At 35.8% G+C, this 19,390-nt stretch overlaps 1 protein-coding gene across 2 annotated transcripts in view; it reads left to right on the top strand.

Annotated features, from left to right (window-relative positions):
* The window catches only part of PHKA1 (phosphorylase kinase regulatory subunit alpha 1), a 130,791-nt gene that overhangs the window by 72,301 nt on the left and 39,100 nt on the right, over positions 1–19,390 (top strand). For both annotated transcript variants that reach the window (XM_003805252.6, XM_003805251.6), the window contains exons 15-19: positions 2,608–2,717; positions 3,695–3,839; positions 11,906–11,984; positions 15,680–15,846; positions 18,053–18,229. In XM_003805252.6, coding sequence (XP_003805300.3) covers positions 2,608–2,717; positions 3,695–3,839; positions 11,906–11,984; positions 15,680–15,846; positions 18,053–18,229 — 678 coding nt within the window. The remainder of the gene's footprint in view (positions 1–2,607; positions 2,718–3,694; positions 3,840–11,905; positions 11,985–15,679; positions 15,847–18,052; positions 18,230–19,390) is intronic.

Raw genomic sequence — 19,390 nt, 5'->3', positions numbered from 1 at the left:
ATTACAACAGCCAGAACTTGAGAAACTAAAACCTTGGACAGAAGGGACACTCAAAGAATAAACTCACTATTCTCTGTGCAGTTTACCTTTGAGGCATTTGCTGATTCTTAAGTTTTGCTTGCATGAAGTAAGGGGCCAAGAAACTAAGCAGGAAGTCTCACTGTTCTACGGAGACAAAAATTGCATTTCAGGACCTTCCTATGTGGAAGGGGCTGTGATAAACACCTTGGGCTTTCAGTTGAAACCCCTAAAGAATGGACTACACCTTAGGAGTAAGGAAAAACCATAAATAGACAAATTCTTAGAAAGCCTCAAATACAAATCCTAAAACACAATCTTCTTAATTCCTGATTGGGCTAAGAAGATCTGCTTATACTGTATCTGCCTACTAAAATAAACTGAATCTTCTCTGGAGGGAAATAATGTCATCCAGAGCCTCTACAATTCTTTATACACCGTATTCAGCATTGAAAAAAGAAGACATGACTTAGAAAACCATGACTTGTTATTAATTGGTAAATTAATAAAATTAATAAAAGACAAAAGAAAAAAATAAAACAGACACACAGACTTCTATTCAACATAGCTTTTTTTTTTTTTTTTTTTTTTTTTTTTTTTTTTTTTTTTTGAGACAACGTCTCACTGTGTTGCCCAGGCTGGTCACAAACTCTTGTGCTCAAGGGATCCTCCCACCTTAGTCTCTGGGACAACAGGCACACACCATCACAGTCGGCCATCATTGGAAGTTCTAGCCAGAGCAGTTAGACAAGAAAAAGATATAAAAGACATCCAAATTGGCAAAGAAAAATTAAAATGGTCTCCATTCACACATGACATGGTTTTATTAAAAAAAAAAAAAAAAAAAACCTGTGAGAACTAATAAACAAATTCAGCAAACTTATAGGATACAGAATCAGCACACAGAAGTCAGTTACATTTTTATACACTAAAAATGAACAATTTGACAAGGAAATTAAGAAAACAGTTCCATTTATAATAGCATCAAAAATAATAAAATACTTAAGAATAGGCTTAACCAAGGAGGTGAAAGACTTGTACACTGAAAATGGAAAAACATTGCTAAAAGAAATAGAGAGGAGACAAATAAATGGAAAGACATGCTGTCTTTGTGGGTTAGAAGACATAATATTGTTAAGATACCAGTACAACCCAAAGCTATCAACAGATTCTATGCAAGCCCTATCAAGAGCCCAAATGATGATTTTTGTAAAATAGAAAAATTGTTCTAAAATTTATATGGAATCTCAAGGGACCCTGAATAGCCAACATGAGGATGTGGAGACATGAAAACTCTTGTGTACTGTGGATGGGAATGTAAAATGTGTCAGCCCCTATGGAAAACAGTATGGCAGTCCCTCAAACAAATTAAACATAGAATTACTATATGATCCAGCAATTACACTTCTGAGTATATATCCAAAAGAAGTAAAAATAGGAACTTGAACATTTTCTACATCAATGTGCAGCATTGCCCACAATAGCCAAAAAGTGGAAACAACCCAAATGTCCATCAATGAATGGATAAACAATATGCAATGTATACACAAAATGTATACCCAAAATGGAATATTATTAAGCCTTAAAAAGGAAGGAGATTCTGACATATGCTACACATAGATGAACTTTGAAGACTATGCTAAATGAAATAAGCTAGTTACAAAAGGAAAGATATTGTATTATTCCATTTATATGAGATACCTAATTCATAGAGATACAAAGTAGAACAGTGGTTGCCAGAGGCTGGGAAGCAGAGGACATGAAAAGTTACTTACTGTTCAATAAATAGAGTTTCAGTTTGGGAAGATGAAAGAGTTTTGGAGATAGTTGGTGGTGATGTTTGCACAATGATGTAAATGTACTTAATGCCACTGAACTTAAGGTTATTAAAATGGTAAATGGTAAATTTTATGTTGTATATATTTTGCAGTATTAAATAGAAACAAAAAGTAAGGAGTAGTGGGAAAACCTGGTTGTGACATCAATCTCAGGTAAAATGTGTGCTTTACTGCATGGACCCTGGAATATGACCAAGGCTTTGACAATTCTCTGATGCTAGCCCCCTAAGAGTAAAGCAACACTAAAACTGGCATATTTGATAAGTATAACACTTACGTAAAGCAAATGAAAAAAATTAAATTCCCAAGAACAATGTGTTCTAGTCAAAAAAATAAAAAAGTAGTAGTCCTGTCAGTACTGACATGAAAGCATATTTAATATGTGTTTTGGGTAAAACAGTTTCAGAACAATATAAACAGTGTTATCCTATGATATAAAAGAAAAATGTGTGTGTGAATAAACTATTTTCTCATCGTAAGAGGTATTGATTTTATAACTCCCTTTTGGAAGACGAAAAGAAATTCAGCTACATTTAACATAGATCTCAATTATAGGTTGGATTCCAATTTCAGAATGCTAAACTGTAAAAAGAAGACAATTTAAATTCAAGGAAATACAGTGGATGTGTGTGTGTGTCTATATGTATATACATACATTGTGTATGTGTGTGTATATATATATATGTAAAAATGTTTGCTGATTTGATTTGTGCTCTAGAAATATTTTTACCATTTCTCAATTCTGTATCAGGATGCAACAATAGAATGAAACTCAGTGGACGACCCTACAGACACATGGGAGTGCTTGGAACTTCAAAACTCTATGACATTCGGAAAACTATCTTTACTTTCACTCCACAGGTGGGTGAAATAAACTGGAATGTGCATTGAGATGAATGGAAATAAAAGAAAATCATTGGAGAAATAAAGCATTTACTGGAGTTGGGATAAGTGTCAAAGAGTTCCACCAGGCCTTGCACATAACTTACTCAGTTAATATTTATAGAGTTGAACTGAATTGAACTTCCAGCACAGAGTTTCACTAAGTGATTGTAACTGCCAAAAGTAACCCTGGGTATTGCAGAAACTAAGGATTTTACAAATGCTAGAGTACTTATAAAAGTAATCCTTACTTTTAAAAGTTAAAAATAAAACTGTATGTGTCCTTTATAAACAAAATACAACCTTTTTTATTCAGCTACTAAATTATGTTTTCTTTGTTTGGAGGAAGGGCCCTTTTTACATTCATAGAAATCTTCAGTATCCTCTTCTAAACAAAAATGTCGGTACTGTTTTAGCTGTTATTAAACACGTTGTTAGCCTGATGTTTATTAGCTACATGATAATAACAAACCTGATTGTATGTGTTTATGGGGAGGAGAAACTATTTTCTGGAAAGAAAGCTTAAACTCCCCATTTGTCATCTTACATTTGAAATAGTGCAGCTGAGGTAGGTATAAACAAAAGAGTAATGGATCATAGATTCTATTTCTGACTTTGTCATTTGCTAGCCATATGATTTCACTAATCCACGTATCATCTCTTAGCCTTATTTTTCATCTATTAAAAGAAGAAAAGCCCTCACTGGGGGATTACAGGATTAAATAAAATTATATACTTAAAAATACTTCGTAAACTGCAGCATACCGTAAAAATGTCAGAAATTATTATATGTGCCAGTTAACCCCAGATACTTTGGAATGTATTAGACATTAAATGTGGGGGTATCATTGCCCTGTGACATCTTGGATACTCTTCTGAATATGTGAGTAGTTTAAAATATTACTTGATAATTGTGAGAGTAAATTAATCTGATCTATTATTTTTATTTGTCTCAGTTTATAGACCAGCAACAGTTCTACCTGGCTCTGGACAACAAGATGATAGTGGAAATGCTTAGAACAGACCTCTCCTACCTCTGTAGTCGCTGGCGGATGACAGGCCAGCCCACCATCACCTTCCCCATCTCACACAGCATGCTTGGTAAGGGCTGCATGAGGCAAGGAACGAATGTATTTTGGAAATAAGTCATAGATTTAGCCCTTCAACATCTCGTTGTTTCTAGAGAGCTACTTCTTATAATTTATTCTTTCAGCAGTATTTATTGGCTCCTATTTTATGCCAAGCACTTTTCTAAGCACTGGGGACACATGGAGTGAATAAGGCAGATGAGGTTTCCGTTCTCATGGAGCTTATGCTTTAGAAGGTGAAGACAGACTATATGTAATACATAAATCAACATACAAGAATAATTTCAGAGCTACAATTGAATAGTTTTCAGATAGTTTGAGAGCTATAATTCAAAAAATGTAGTGGAGGATAATTTAAAACTTGGTTGGCGGTTACTTTAGATAATTAGTTTCTAGGTCAATTTTCAGAAACTTTATTCATACAATTATTTTTAAAGACAGTAATACTATATCTGCATATTTCTTACTCCAGTGGTACATCAAGATTTTATAGATAATTTCCCAGGCTGCTTCTTCCAAAGCCTAACGGAAGCTGTAAAATCTAGTAGGGGAAAAAGCCAAAAGGCTTTTGGCTTACGTTTCCTCTTTTTTTTTTTTTTTTTTTGACTGGATTTCCTGACATTGCTTACTTGAAACTGGGTGAAAGGCTTTATTATTCTCTCAGTTCCTGGAGGACTAGAGCCAATACTGAAGCGACTGCTTCCTTTCTGTGTTTCTCCTGTTGCTTCCAAAGACCTGTTTGTACTGCCAAAGTATATAGAATTCCTTTTCATTAAAGAAAAATCCCTTATTATTAATCATTCAAAATCCAGATAGACTGTTAGGGATTTTGGTCACATCTCAAAAGTGCTTCAATATCACAGGATTTGAGGAAGTAGGGTAGTCTTTCTTCTCTTTGTCTTTCTTCATTACTTAAGACAGTTAACACAAGTACCCATTTAAAAACTACTATATTTGCAGAATTGTCTTCAGAAAGTATAAAGTCTAATTGGAGACGAAAAGCTAATATGCAAGAATGATAGAAACAACTTAAGACAATATATAAAGAATTACTAAACCATTAGGTCAGTATTTTACAGTGAAGGAGATCCAGTTGACAAAGAAAATTTCTCAACTGAGGTAGGACTTAACCAGGCTTTTTGGAATGGATAGTATTCAGATGACAGGAGAGCAGAAGGAAAGGTACTATAAGTGAGGAGGAAAATACCATGAGTGAGCCCTAGAGGCAAGAATGAACTTGACCTGTGAGAGGAGAATGAAGTGACCCACCTGAATAGAGTGGAGTTTGTGTGTTGGAGTATAATTATAAGCAAAATGGGAAAAGTAAGGTAGGGTTCAATAATGAAGACCTTGAAAATTAGCAAAGATATTTAATATAGATTTTTCTCAGAAGTCTGAAACTATCAAAAGGTTTTGAGCAAGGAGTAATATGATAAAAATGATGTTTGGGGACTATTGGTGACAGTACACATTGTAGTGAGGAGAGACTGATGTCAAAGAAACTAATCCACATATGAGGTGAAGAGAAAGTACACTGGATTGGAGGTAATAAAAGTAGAATGAAAAAGAAAGATATGAGTCATTTTAAGCAACACCCAACTCAGATATTGGATAACTAGATATAAGGTATGAATTAAGATAGCTATAACAAAATACCAAAAAGTTGGTAATTTATAAACAATAGAATTTTATTTTGTACTGTTCTGGGAGCTAGGAAGTCCAAGATCAAGGTGCTGACAGGTTTGGTGTCTGGGAAGGACCTGAAGTCTCTCCTTCTAAGATGGTGCCTTATTGCTTCATCCTCTGCAGCAGACACACATGTGTTCTTACATTGTAGAAGGGACAGAAAAGAAGCAAACCCACTCTCTTAAGCCCTTTTATAAGGGCCCCGATCCCATCCATGATGGCTCCACACTCATGACTTAATCACACTAGATGGCCTACTTCTTAATGCTATCACATTGGTGATTAAGTTTCAACAAACGAATTTGGGGGCACATTCAGATCATAGCACTAGGTAAATGTTGCTGCATTGATAGAATCAGAGACATTTTATATGAAGAAGCCAATTATAAAGGGACATGAATTTGTAGTGACAAAGAGATTTCAGAATTGAAATACCTGAGAGTTGGGATGAGATACATAGCCACAGCTTGGGAAGCAGAATAAAACTAAAGATCTAGGCTTAAATCAAGCATTTTTGGTACTTGATATGTGGTCACATAACAAAAACAACAATAACAATAGCAATAATAACTGTAATATTTACTGAATACTTTCTCTGTGCCAGGCACTGAGCTAAGTGTTTTCAATTAATTATTTTGAAATCTCTACAACACTCTTATTCAGGCAGGTACTCATTATCCAAAGTCACAAAGCTAGTAAGTGACAGAGCCAGGCCTCAAACAAGATCTTTCAGTCCCTGAAACATTACCAACAACAGTGTGTTTTTGCCAGTGAAAATTTTGTGCTGGTGAAAAGAGAATAAACATTAGTGATCACATTGAAATGTGGGTTAGTTAAATTCTCATATTAAAGACAAAGATTCCTGTAATATATAAAAGAGCAAAAACAATACATAAATGGCATCCAGGTGGATGCTATTTACAATAGATATCCCTAAAATAAAATCATAAAAAAAGATGGAAGAAAAGAATATGTAAAGATATATCAAGTAAATGCTGACAAGAAAGCAGTGGTCGCAGTATTAATATCAAAAATAGCAAATAAAATTCAAGGCAAAAATCAGTAAATGGGATAAGAAGGATATTTTATATTGATAAATAGTACACCAACATGATATAACATATATAAACTTTTATGTCCTCAATAATGTGAATTAAATGTATAAAGCAAGTATTTAAGAAAACTTAGGGACAATATCACAAAACTATTATATATTCATGATGGGAAACAACAACATCTATCAGAATGTCACAGATCAATTATACAAAATAATTAAAGACATAGAGGAGTAACAAACTTGATTTTTGTATTTATGGGTGTATATATAACTATGTATCCAAAAAGGCAGAACACACAAAGAATGTTTATGGTTAAAAAGTAGAAATCATACAAATGATATTGCCAGATACATGACATAAAACTAATTAACACAGAATAGTTAAAAAGAATCTAACTATAAAGGAATTATATTTTTCCCAAATAATTATTAGATTAAAGAGAAAGTCAAATTTGAAATTATATGCTTCTTAGAAATGAAAAATGATACCACTACTTATAATTTATGAGATTTGGTCAAAGTCATATTTAGAAATTTCATATCCTTAAATACTTCTACTTTTAAAAAGTGACTTTTAGTTTTGAGACAAGATGGCATAGACTCACTTCTCCCTATTCCTCCTGCTAAGTGCAGCTAAAAGTCCTTGACATATATAAAACAAACATAAGAAAACTCTGAAAGTTGGAAACCAGGCAGATCAGCTAGAGACTTTAAGACCTGAAGAACAGCAGAGCAGTAAATATCCTGGGCCTTATATGTCCTGGACTGGAAGCTAGAGAAGCTGACATCTCAGAAATACAAAAAGAAAAAAAAAAAAGGAAAAACAGGTTTTTTTAAAGACCCAAGGAAAATCTGCTTTGTCTAGCTGAAGGAACAGGAAAGGAGCAACCTAGAGAGACAGAAAACTTTTAGACCCTATTTTACTAGGCCCCACTTATGCCCCTGTCAGCAGAGACTGAGTGGGGACTCTAGACTTCCACACTTGCACAGCTCTGAAGAGGCATCCCTCTCCCTCTTAGGAGTAGTATCAGAGAAGGGCTAGTGGGGAGCTTAAACTTTCATCCTCGCCCAAAAGTAGAGGAGCTCCTCCCCCTTCAGCCAGTGTGGTGTCAGTGATCAACAGATATCAACAAATGTTGGTGTTATCATGCAAAGATTTTAAGGCAGTTATCATAAAAACACTTTAACACACAATTACAATCACACTTGAAACTAATGACAAAGTAGAATGTATGTCTTAGCAAAGAAACTGAAAATACAAAGAACTGAATGGAAGTTTTAGGACTGAAAAATATAATAACTGAGATGGACAACTCACTAGATAGGCCCAGTAGCAGAATGGAGACAACAGAGTGAACTTGAATACAGAACTATAGAAATCACCCATTCTGAACAACACAGTAAAAAAAAAAAAAAAAAAAAAAAAAAACTGAAAAAATATGAACAGAGCCTCAAAGACCTGTAGGACTAATAACAAAAGATCTAACATTCATGTTATAAAAGTTTCAGAAAGAGGAGAAAAAGTATGAGAGAAAAACAGAAAAAGCATTCCAACTAATAATGACTGAAAAATTGGTAACAGACATAAACCTACAAATTTTTTAAAAAATGAGAAAATCTTAAACATGATAAAATCCATGTCAAAACACATAATAATAAAGTTCTTGAACATTAAAGAAGAAATATCTTGAAAGTGGCCAGAAAGAAACAATACCATGTCTATAAGCAACAAACAGAATGACAGCAAATTTATCATCAGAAACCATGGACACCAGAGGGAAGCGACACAACATTTTTTAAGTACTGAAAAAAAAAAGAATTTTAAACCAAGAATTTTGCCCTATCCAGTGTACTTCAAGAATAAAAGGAAAAAAGACATTCTCAGATGTAGGAAAGCTAAGTGAATTTGTCAGCAGGAGATCTGCCCTAAAAGAATGGTTTGAAGAAAGTTCTTGAAACAGAAAGGAAATAATAATAGATGGAATCTTGAAACATCAAAAAGAAAAAATAAAAATAGGAGTGAAAATATGAGTAAATACAATAGACTTTCTCCACTTCAATTTTCAATTTTCCCTTTCTTTCTCTCTCTCTCTCTCTCTCTCTCTCTCTCCCCCACCCCCCCTCTTTTTCTTTTTCTTTTTCTTGTTCAGAGTCTCTCTCTGTCACCCAGCCTGGAGTGCAATGGCACAATCTCAGCTCACTGCAATCTCCAGCTTCCGGGTTCAAGTGATTCTCCTACCTCAGCCTCCCCAGTAGCTGGGATTACAGGCATGCACCACCATGCCCGGCTAAGTTTTTGTATTTTTTTTAGTAGAGACGGGGTTTCGCCATGTTGGCCAGGCTGGTCCTGAACTCCTTCCACTTCAATTTTCTAAATTATGCTTGATAAGCATTGCTTAATGTAGTTCTCAAAGTATGTAGAAGAAATATTCAAGGCAAGTATATTATAAATGGGGAAAAGGAAGGACCTTAATGGGACATAAGATTCTATACATCACTTTAATTGGTATAATGTTGACATTAGTAAAGAGTGATATATGCATCATGTTTGTATATATAAGACAATGCCTGGAGTAACCACTAAGAAACCTATAGAAGGAGATAACAGTCAAACCCAGTATAGGTAAATCAAAATGGCATTCTAAAAAATGTAAAAGTAACCCATAAGAAGGCAGGAAGAAGAAAATAGACAAATGAAGAACAGAGGTACAAATAGAAAACAATAAAATGGCAAACTTAATCCTAACATATCAATAATTACTTTAAATAGCCTAAATACATCAGTTCAAATATAACAATATATGTAGACTGAAAAGAAAAGGAAGGAAAAAGATATACCATGTAAACATTAATTTTAAAAAGCAGAAGTAGCTACATTAATATCTGGTAAAGTAGAACTCAGAGTAAAGAAAAAAACAGGTAATAAAAGTGTTAGGAAAGACAAAGGAGATATAGCAACAGAAATAGAGGAGACTTTAAACACTGTAAAAGAATACCAACTACAATTTTGTACATCTAGATAAAATTGACAGATTTTCTAGAAAAGTAAGAATACAAGTATAAGCTGAATAGGAACACTTATAAAAGTGTATGAGAAAAACTATAAAACTATTGAAGACAATAAAATATTTTAATTAGTAGAGAGGTACACCATGTTCCTAGACATAAATAGTTAATATTGAGAAATTACCCACTTTCATTATATCAATTCAGGCAATTCCCAATAATAATAAAAACATAAATTTTTATGAACAAGCTGAACCTTGATTTCATATGTAAGAGAAAATGTAAATGAATAACCAGATTTTTAAAAAGAAAGTGAAAGATCCATTGTAATTAAAACAATGATGAAGATAGAATTTCAAATAGAGACAAAATTTAATATAAATACATTTGGGAAAATAATTCATTTAGGCTTGCTACTTTACTTTTTTTGCAAAAATACATTCTAAATAGATTAAAGAGCTAAACATAAACAATAAACCTGTGAGAGTCTTAGAAAAAAATACGGGAGGTTGGGCGGGGTGGCTCAAACCTATAATCCCAGCACTTTGGGAGGCTGAGGCGGGAGGATACTTGAGGTCAGGAGTTTGAGAGCAGCCTGGCCAACATGCTGAAACCCCATCTCTACTAAAAATACAGCCAGGTGTGGTGGCACGCGCCTGTAGTCCCAGTTACTTGGGAGGCTGAGGCAGGAGAATCACTTGAACCCGGGAGGCAGAGGTTGCAGTGAGCCGAGATTGCACCGCTGCACTCCAGCCTGCATGACAGAGCCAGACTCCATTTCAAAAAAAAAAAAATGTATATATATATATATATATATAGGAATATTTTTGTTATCTTAGGTTGAAGAGAGCTGTCCTTTGCAAGACACAAAAATAAAATATTGTCAGATTTTGAAACATGAAAATGAAATCTTTTATATCAAAAGCACTGTGGATGCGGTTGAAAGAAAAATAATAAACTAGATAAAGTATTTGTCATACACATGAGAGCGAAAAGGGTAATATCCACAAAACACGAAAAACTCTTGAAAGTCAATTGAAAAAAGATAAACTACCTAATGGAAAAATGGGAAAAGGACATGATCAGGCAATTCATAAAAGAAATACAGATTTTTAGTAAATACGTGAAAATATGCATAATCTTATTGGCAATAAAATTAAAACAATATCTTCTTCTTTTACCTATCAGATTAAGAAAAATTTAAAAGATTATTGCCCATTGTTGTTAAAAGTGTAGGAAAGGCCTGGCGCGGTGGCTCACGCCTGTAATCCCAGCACTTTGGGAGGCCGAGGCAGGTGGATCACGAGATCAGGAGATCGAGACCATCCTGGCTAACACGGTGAAACCCCGTCTCTACTAAAAAAAAAAACAAAAAAAATACAAAAAATTAGCCAGGCGTGGTGGCGGGCGCCTGTAGTCCCAGCTACTCGGGAGGCTGAGGCCGGAGAATAGCGTGAACCCGAGAGGCGGAGCTTGCAGTGAGCCGAGATCAAGCCATTGCACCCCAGCCTAGGTAACAGAGCGAGACTCCGTCTCAAAAAAAAAAAAAAAAAAAAAAAAAAAAAAGGGTAGGAAAAAGTCTTTCTATACTGTTGGTGGAAATATAATTGGCACAACTCTTATAGTGGGTAATTTGGCAGTCTCTGTAAATTTACTTAGTAAGTGTTTCATTTGTCCTAATAGTTCTACTTGTAAGAATTTAACCTAAGGATATAATAGAATAAGTGCATCAAGATGTAGGTACAATGGTCTTCATTACAGTGTTGATTATAATATAAAAGTCTAAATTTAGTAAGAATTATTTTTAGCTATTACAAAGGTAAAGTTAGAAAGCAGATCATGAAAGAGTATATGTAGTATGATTACTTCCACATAAAATCAGGTAATTGTTAGCTTTCTAGATATTTTTTATGCCTATACACAGACATATGTGCCAAGGTTCTTTATATGAGATAATGTGTATAAAATGTTTAGCACAGTGCTTGGCACATAACATTCAACAAGTAGTGGCTACTGGTATTATCAGCATTCAGTAGTCATTCAGTGTTCTGCCATCAGACACTGTGCTAAGTACTTCTGACAAATAAGATAATGCTGACAAATAAGATAATGCCTTTGAGGAAATCTGTCTATCAGTTATCATCCCTTACCATTTGCCCATTCTTAAGTGTTGTTGGCTCTCAGATGAATTATTAAAATCAGGGTGGTCAATGAGGAGTGTCTCATTTGTATTGTAACCACCAGAATGTTGATTTGAGATAATTACAAGATTTCTCCCTACTTCAGAGTTAAAACCACAAAGATTGTTTTAAAATTCTGTTCATTTCAAGATGAAGATGGAACAAGCTTGAATTCAAGTATCCTGGCAGCACTCCGAAAAATGCAAGATGGCTATTTTGGTGGGGCAAGGTAAGTGACCTCTATACACTCTTTAGTGAAATGAAATGAAATTAAGGGGCTGGATATAGTAGTGGCATACCTGTGATGCCTTTCTGTGTATGATAGTCCCCCCTTATCTACAATTTGACTTTCCGATATTTCAGTTACCCGTGGTCAACCTGTAGTCTGCAAATAGGTGAGTACAGTACAATAAGATATTTTGAGACAGAGAGAGAGACTACGTTCACATAACTTTTATTATAGTATATTGTTATAATTGTTCTATTTCATTATTATTTTGAGCTCTTACTATGCTTAATTTATAAATTAAACTATATCATAGGTATGTATGTATAAGAAAAAACACAGTATATATATAAGGTTCAGTACTATCTGCAGTTTCAGGAATCCACAAGGGGGTCTTGGAACATATCCTGCAGGAGTAAGCGGGGGCTAACTGTATCTTCGATAACATAATCCCATCCTACTTAGAGGAGTTTGATAGATTGAATCAAGGAATTTAATGTTGTAGAGGAAGGTTGGAAGTTTTTCCTACCCTGTTCTTTGCCTAGATCTCAAAGGATCAGAAAACCTGTTTTGTTTTGTTTTTTTAATGCCTACTGGATTATTTGATTCTAGCTGCTTTTGTTTTCTTTTTCCACTTAAGTTTTTATTTTGAAAAATTTCCAGCTTACAGAAATTTGCAAGAATACTACTGAACACCCATATACCCTTTCTCAAGATTCACCTGTTATTAACATTTTGTCCCACTGTGCATTCTCTATTTCTTCCCTTCCCTCCCTTCCTGCCTTTCCCCCCTTCCTTTCTCTCTTCCTCCCTACATCCTCCCATACACATACATATGCATATACACACACACACGTACATACTACATATACTATGTGTTTTATATATATATACATATATATACACACATGTACACACATGCTTTTTTGCTAAAATAATTAGCCATAGACATCATAACTCTTCAACCCTAAATACTTAAGTTTTCTGTTTTTTCTAAGAACAAGTGCATTCTTACATATAACTATAATATAATCATCACACTTAGTTTGGGAGGCCAAGGGGGGCAGATCACTTGAAGCCAGGAGTTCAAGACCAGCCTGGCCAACATGGCAAAAACCTCTCTCTACAAAAAATACAAAAATTAGCCAGGCATGTTGGTGCATACCTGTAATCCTAGCTACTTGGGGGGCTGAGACATGAGAATCTCTTGAACCTGGGAGGCGGAAGTTGCAGTGAGCCAGGATTGCGCCACTGCACTCCAGCCTGGGAGACTGTGGAAAGCAGTTTGGAGATTTCTCAAACAACTTAAAATAGAACTACCATTCTACCCTGTAATCCCATTACTGGATATATATCCAAAAGAATATAAATCATTATACCATAGAGACACATGCATATGTTCATCACAGCACTAGACACAATAGCAAAGATAAAGATGGGCATCAACCTAGATGCCCACCTATGGTGGACTTGTTAAAGGAAATGTGGTAAATAATGCACCATGGAATACTACAGTGCCATAAAAAAGAACAAAATCATGTCCTTTGCAGGAACATGAATTCATATAGAGGCCATTATCCTAAGCAAATTAACACAGGAACAGAAAACCAAATACCACATACCACATGTTCTCTCTTATAAGTGGGAACTAAACATTGAGTAGACATGGACACAAAAAAGGAAACAATAGACACCAGGACCTTCTTGAGGGTGGAGGGCGAGAGGTAGGTGAGGATTGCAGACTACCTATTGGATACTATGCTTACTATGGGTGATGAAATAGTTTGTACACCAAACCCCTGTGACATGCAGTTTACCCATGTAACAAATCTGCACATGTACCCCTGAGCCTAAAATTAAAGTTGGAAATAAATAAATAAATAAAGTAGAAGGAGAAATAAGAACAGTTACCCAATTATCCCAATAATGTTTTATCATAGCTGTTTTCCCACCAATCCAGGATCCAATCAAAGATCACATGTTAGCAGTTAGTTGTTATATCTCTTTGGTATCTTTTAATCTAGAAGAGTTCTCCGGCCTTTTGTCAATCTTTCATGAGAGTTTTCATTACATTTTTGAAGAATGCAGGTCAGTTATTTTGCAGAACATCTCACAATTTGGATTTGGCTGGTTGTTTCTCATTATTAGATTCAGGCTACATGTTTTTGGCAGGAATACTACCTGTGTGATGTTGAGTCCTTGTTTTAAGTTAGGATCTTTAAGATGGAGAGCACCCCTTCAATGGTTAGGAGAGGCACAAGATGGAAATAAAGATTTTATTACTTACAGGTCCTGCAGGTGAGGTACACAGAATACCTGGAGGCCACACACACTGAGGTCAGGGAGCATGTGGAGAGAGAAAAAGAGAGACCCATGGGCCAATGCCTTTATTGAGGTCCAGGGCATTATCCAAACAGATATTCCTTGGGGAGTTTTAATTGGTGGGTTTAAAGCAAGTAGGCATGACTTCCTGGAGGTCACACTGTGACTGAGAGGTGGTCACTGTGGCATATTGGCATAGTTCATGTAGGATGTGAGGATCAGTGAGGCTAGTCAAATAGATCACATTTAGCTGTCCCTTAGGGAGGTGGTTACCAGGAGGAAGTTGTATAAGGCAGATATGTGGACTGACCACAGTGAGGAACTGAGGGAGGTGTAGAACTGGAAACTGTCAAAGATTCCTGAACTCTGCTTCTGGTATGAGAAAGTTAAGCTTATATTCAAAATAGATGCCAGGGAAACATACAATTATAAGAATTTACTACAGTCTCTTTCAGTGCATCATATCAGAGGCACATGAGATTTGTTTGTGACATTATTGGGTGATGATAACCTTGATCACTTGGTTAAAGTGTTCAACCTGGTATCTGCCAGGTTTCTGCATATCCTTTCTCCAACAGTCTTTGATCAAATCGTATTAGCTTCCGTTGATCCTTGCATGAATTCACTTATTACTATTGGAGTTATTAAATGGTGTTTCTATCATTCTGTGTACATTTATTGGTTGAAATTCTTATGTTAAAAAAAGAGCTTTCCCTTCCCCCCCTTTTATTTTGTAGTTTAGTATCAGCACAGATTCATAGATTATTATTTTATTCAATATGCCATGATCCATTTCTGTTATTATTTCAATATTTTAATTATCCAAGGTGTGGCCATTGATAGCCCCTTCAAGTTGGCCTCTTTAGAAATTTTTTAATGCTGACTTTGCTTTTGGGTTTTGTAATTGTCTTCATAAGTAGGAGACGATATGGCTTACAGTCTACTATAATTTACAGAATTGTCAAGTACCATCCTTTATGTTCAAATGGCCTTTGGGTATTTTTTTAATGAAGTGATGGGTTTGTGATGACTTATCTTCATTCTCTCCAGGCTTCTCCAGTAGCCAATGCAAATTTTTACCAGATGTTTGGCATAGTTAGCAACGTAATATATGGCAGTAGAAGAGAGCAAAACTGGTCTGCTGGTGGATTGTTAATCCATAATTGTAACCTTTATTAATACAGTCCCCTAACCATTTAAGATGTACACCATGCCTAGGAGTGCTGTAAAATTTTATTTTTATAAAATTTATATTAATGTATGCACATTAGTAATCCCCCAACAAAACATGTTAGGTGTCCTTTTATCACTAAGATTGTGTTGTTTAAAAAGGATCACCCCTGATTTTCTGTTTTCTATCCTCCTCTAATTTTTAGGGTTCAAACAGGTAAATTGTCAGAGTTTTTGACAACATCTTGTTGCACACACTTGAGCTTCATGGACCCTGGACCTGAGGGTAAGCTGTACAGTGAAGATTATGATGACAACTACGATTACCTGGAATCTGGCAACTGGATGAATGATTATGATTCAACCAGTCATGGTAAGGAGGCTTCATAAAGCACTGGCCTGGCTGGACAAAACTACAAAATATTGTTTAGCACCATCCTTAATAATTTATGCTGCCAGCAGTCTCACAGTGTTCTATCCTCACTCTAGATCTCTACTTTTGTTTGGCTTTACTTTTCCTCCCTCTACTTACCTTTGGTTTCTGGTCTAATATTCCTGTGGTAATTGTGGAGTATGGAGTTGGACAGTCCCTTACTAAGATTGGGGAAGATTCCTCTCCCAGGCATTTGAAGTGGCTGGTGATTTTGACATGGGAAGAAGCAGTGGTGAGTGAGAGATGATTAATCAAGTATGAAGAGGAAAATAATACATATACAGTACTGCTTTTTGACATTAAAAAGCATAAAAATATGAAATTTAATTAGAGTCCTTTTCATATAATATTAGAGGAGCATATCGGAATCTCTGGGGAGGTCTGTGTAGTTTGAAAAAGCCTATTCAGTATGTCTGTTACTTTCATAGTACAAACTAGGCAAATACAACTAAGTCAAACTCTAATTGGCTTCTAGCAATACAAAGGTGATATAGTGAGAAAGCATTGCAGGGGCATGAATTGAAAGTGACTGAGCAACACTACCCTACAGTGTTAAAATACTGACTTAGGCAGAGCAGGCATTATGTTGCTTGAATTTCATACAGAGAAGGGCCAATAAGAAAGAATTATTTGTCTAGCCCTCTAAAACATGATTTGCCTGCTTTCATTGTCTGGGTACTTGAGTGTTAGCCTGTATCTTAAGGCAGCCAATTTCTTTATCTTAAGAGTGGTATGTTGGAGAAAAGAAAAAAATAAATTTGCTGCCCTCAGTGAGGTCAGCCAGCACAATCTCATACAATAGGACAACACATTAGCAGTCAGAAGGACTATTTTCTTTTTTGGGCCCGACATTTACTCACTAAGCACCACTTCATTCATTCTGTGTTTGTTTTTGTAAGATCTAAAACAGTTGAATTTCTTTGTTGGAAAAGTACATTAAATACAAGGCTATTTACTGTTATCAGTAATAACCAAAGTCATGATGTCTTGGCATAAAATACTTTGAAAATTAAATGAGAAGATCATATATTGAGATTGTTTGCTCTTCTATGGGTAGTTGTGATTTTTATCTGTAGTACTCGTTCCATTGGATTACTAAAATATATATTTCTAATGATACGTATTACTGAATTTGACATTATGGCATTCTGAGTCACTTTCCTAGTTCCGGGTTTACTCATCAGTGTTCTCAAAATGAATGTATTTATTGCTTGCCAGCCCTTCTGTGGGTAAAGAGCTTCTCTCCATATTCTTCATAATCCTCCACTCAAGTCTCTAGATTGTATTCAAGGTTACAATCTTTGTCATTAGGATGTCACTGAATATGAGCTCCATTCTTACAGCTCTACTAGTTCGCATTAGTCACATCAGAGCACAGAAAGACATCTGGAGAGATCAGTAAATATCATCAAAAACCAGATGACTCATGACTGATACAGCAGACTTTGGTATCGATCTGAATAGTGTGCTTTTCTAACTATAAACCTTGTGAATATTCATGTAAAGTCTGAAATATTAAGCTTCCACAGGATATATGTATGTTTTTCTTTCCATTACCCATACTCAGAGATAATGTTATAGAAGGTATATGGGAGAAGGGGAGCCCAAGAAGATAGGGACCATATCCATCCTCTTCACCACTGAAATGTCAGCACCTAGTACACTGCCTGGTACATAGCAGCCAACAAATATTTGCTGAATAAACAAATGAGGTGACTAAGAAGATTTTTGCCCTTTCCTGGCCCTTCCTCACCAAAGTCCCCTCACATTAGTGTGACCTGAAGCTCCCTGTTCTGTTCCTCCTCCATCCCTGCCACCATTACTATCACATGCACACACACAAATACACAGATTGCTAAATGCTTGCTCCAATGTAAAACAAGCTCATACTGCTTTCAAGAACCCTGATCTTGTCTCAGCAAGTTGAAGAGGAGGGGGATCCTAGTAAATGGCCATGGTCACTGGATCTTAAAGTGATGAGGTTATATCATGATCACAAGCTTTTCCTCCATGAGCTAAAAACAACCTACTTCTGGTGCTGTGTTGTGAGCACAGGAGCCAATCATTCTCTTTGCTGGGGTAGATTGTAAAGTAACTAAAATATTTTCATTCTTTTCTCTTCCCCCTCCCCCCACTAACCTTGCAGCTCGCTGTGGTGATGAAGTTGCTCGTTATTTAGATCATCTTTTGGCGCACACTGCTCCCCATCCTAAACTAGCCCCTACCTCACAGAAGGGAGGGCTAGATCGGTTCCAAGCTGCTGTGCAAACAACCTGCGACTTAATGTCCTTGGTAACCAAGGCCAAGGAACTGCATGTACAGAGTGAGTAATGCCGTGACTCACCAGAGTCAGGCACAGGATGACGTGAAGCCCAGGATAGGGGCGGGCATTGATTACAATGTAAGCAGGAACTTTAGTTTTTGTTCACTGCTTTATCCCCAGCATCTCAGACAGCACCTAGAACATATTAGACTCTCAAATATTTGTAAAATTAGTGAATTGTGTATAGTTATGCTGCAGGTAGTGCTGTGTAGTCTGGTTTAACTGGTAACATGGTAAGAAGAGGCAGAACAAGAGACATGGAGCATATTCAACTATAACATTAAAGTTTGAAATGGTAGAAAGGGTTTTTCCTTTGGGAAAATTACTTCTATGGAATTTTGTTGTTGTTCCAGCAATGTAGAACTGTTTTGTCAAATATAATACTCATTCTTTACAACTTTGCCATTCTTCTCCCCATGGCCACTACCCTCCTTCAGTTGTATTCGCAGTGGAGGGTGTCTTCTGCCACACATTGCCAGGAGTAGTCATAGTTCCTAAGAGTGTTCAATGTCTTTATAGTAGCTGGATATGAAAGGAGAGAAGGGCTCCTTGGCCACACCTAGAAGACCTGAATGTTAACATTTTACAGATGATGAGAATGACTGAGATGCATGCTCTTGCTGTCTAAAACTTTATTGACCATTACTAACCAAATACATTAAACATGAACATTGGGAATCATTTAACATTTATAATAGGGAAAAGCTCAGCATACCCTCTGAGTATGCTTCCTCGAGAAAGGGCTTATATGAAGAGATGAAATTTATTGTTATACTTCTCAATTGTGAACCAGAAAACTTGGGCTTAATTCCCAGCTCTGCTACTTACTTGCTTGAACAGTTATTTGAGCTCTGTATCTCTCTTTCTGTATCTGTAAAGTGGTGAAAATTACAAATCTTTCCTTAGAAGTGATGGTAAGTATTTCAACAATGAACTGTAAGTAAAAAATCTTAGGAATATCTCAAAGTTGGTCAGCAACTACATTTTTCTTATTCCCTAGATAGGATCATCCATTCACTTATTCTTAGGGAAATTTAACCACTAGCAGCCAGATATTCACCTAGAAAAGTTCGGAAAATAGAAAATGCAACTGAGTTCTTTCTATTATATGTCGTATTCCATCAAAGTATCAGTGAACGCACCATCGTGGATTAATCACAT

Source organism: Pan paniscus, chromosome X (genome assembly GCF_029289425.2).
Source record: "Pan paniscus chromosome X, NHGRI_mPanPan1-v2.0_pri, whole genome shotgun sequence".
Taxonomy (NCBI): Eukaryota; Metazoa; Chordata; class Mammalia; order Primates; family Hominidae; genus Pan; species Pan paniscus.
This window is presented reverse-complemented; position numbering and strand designations above follow the sequence as displayed.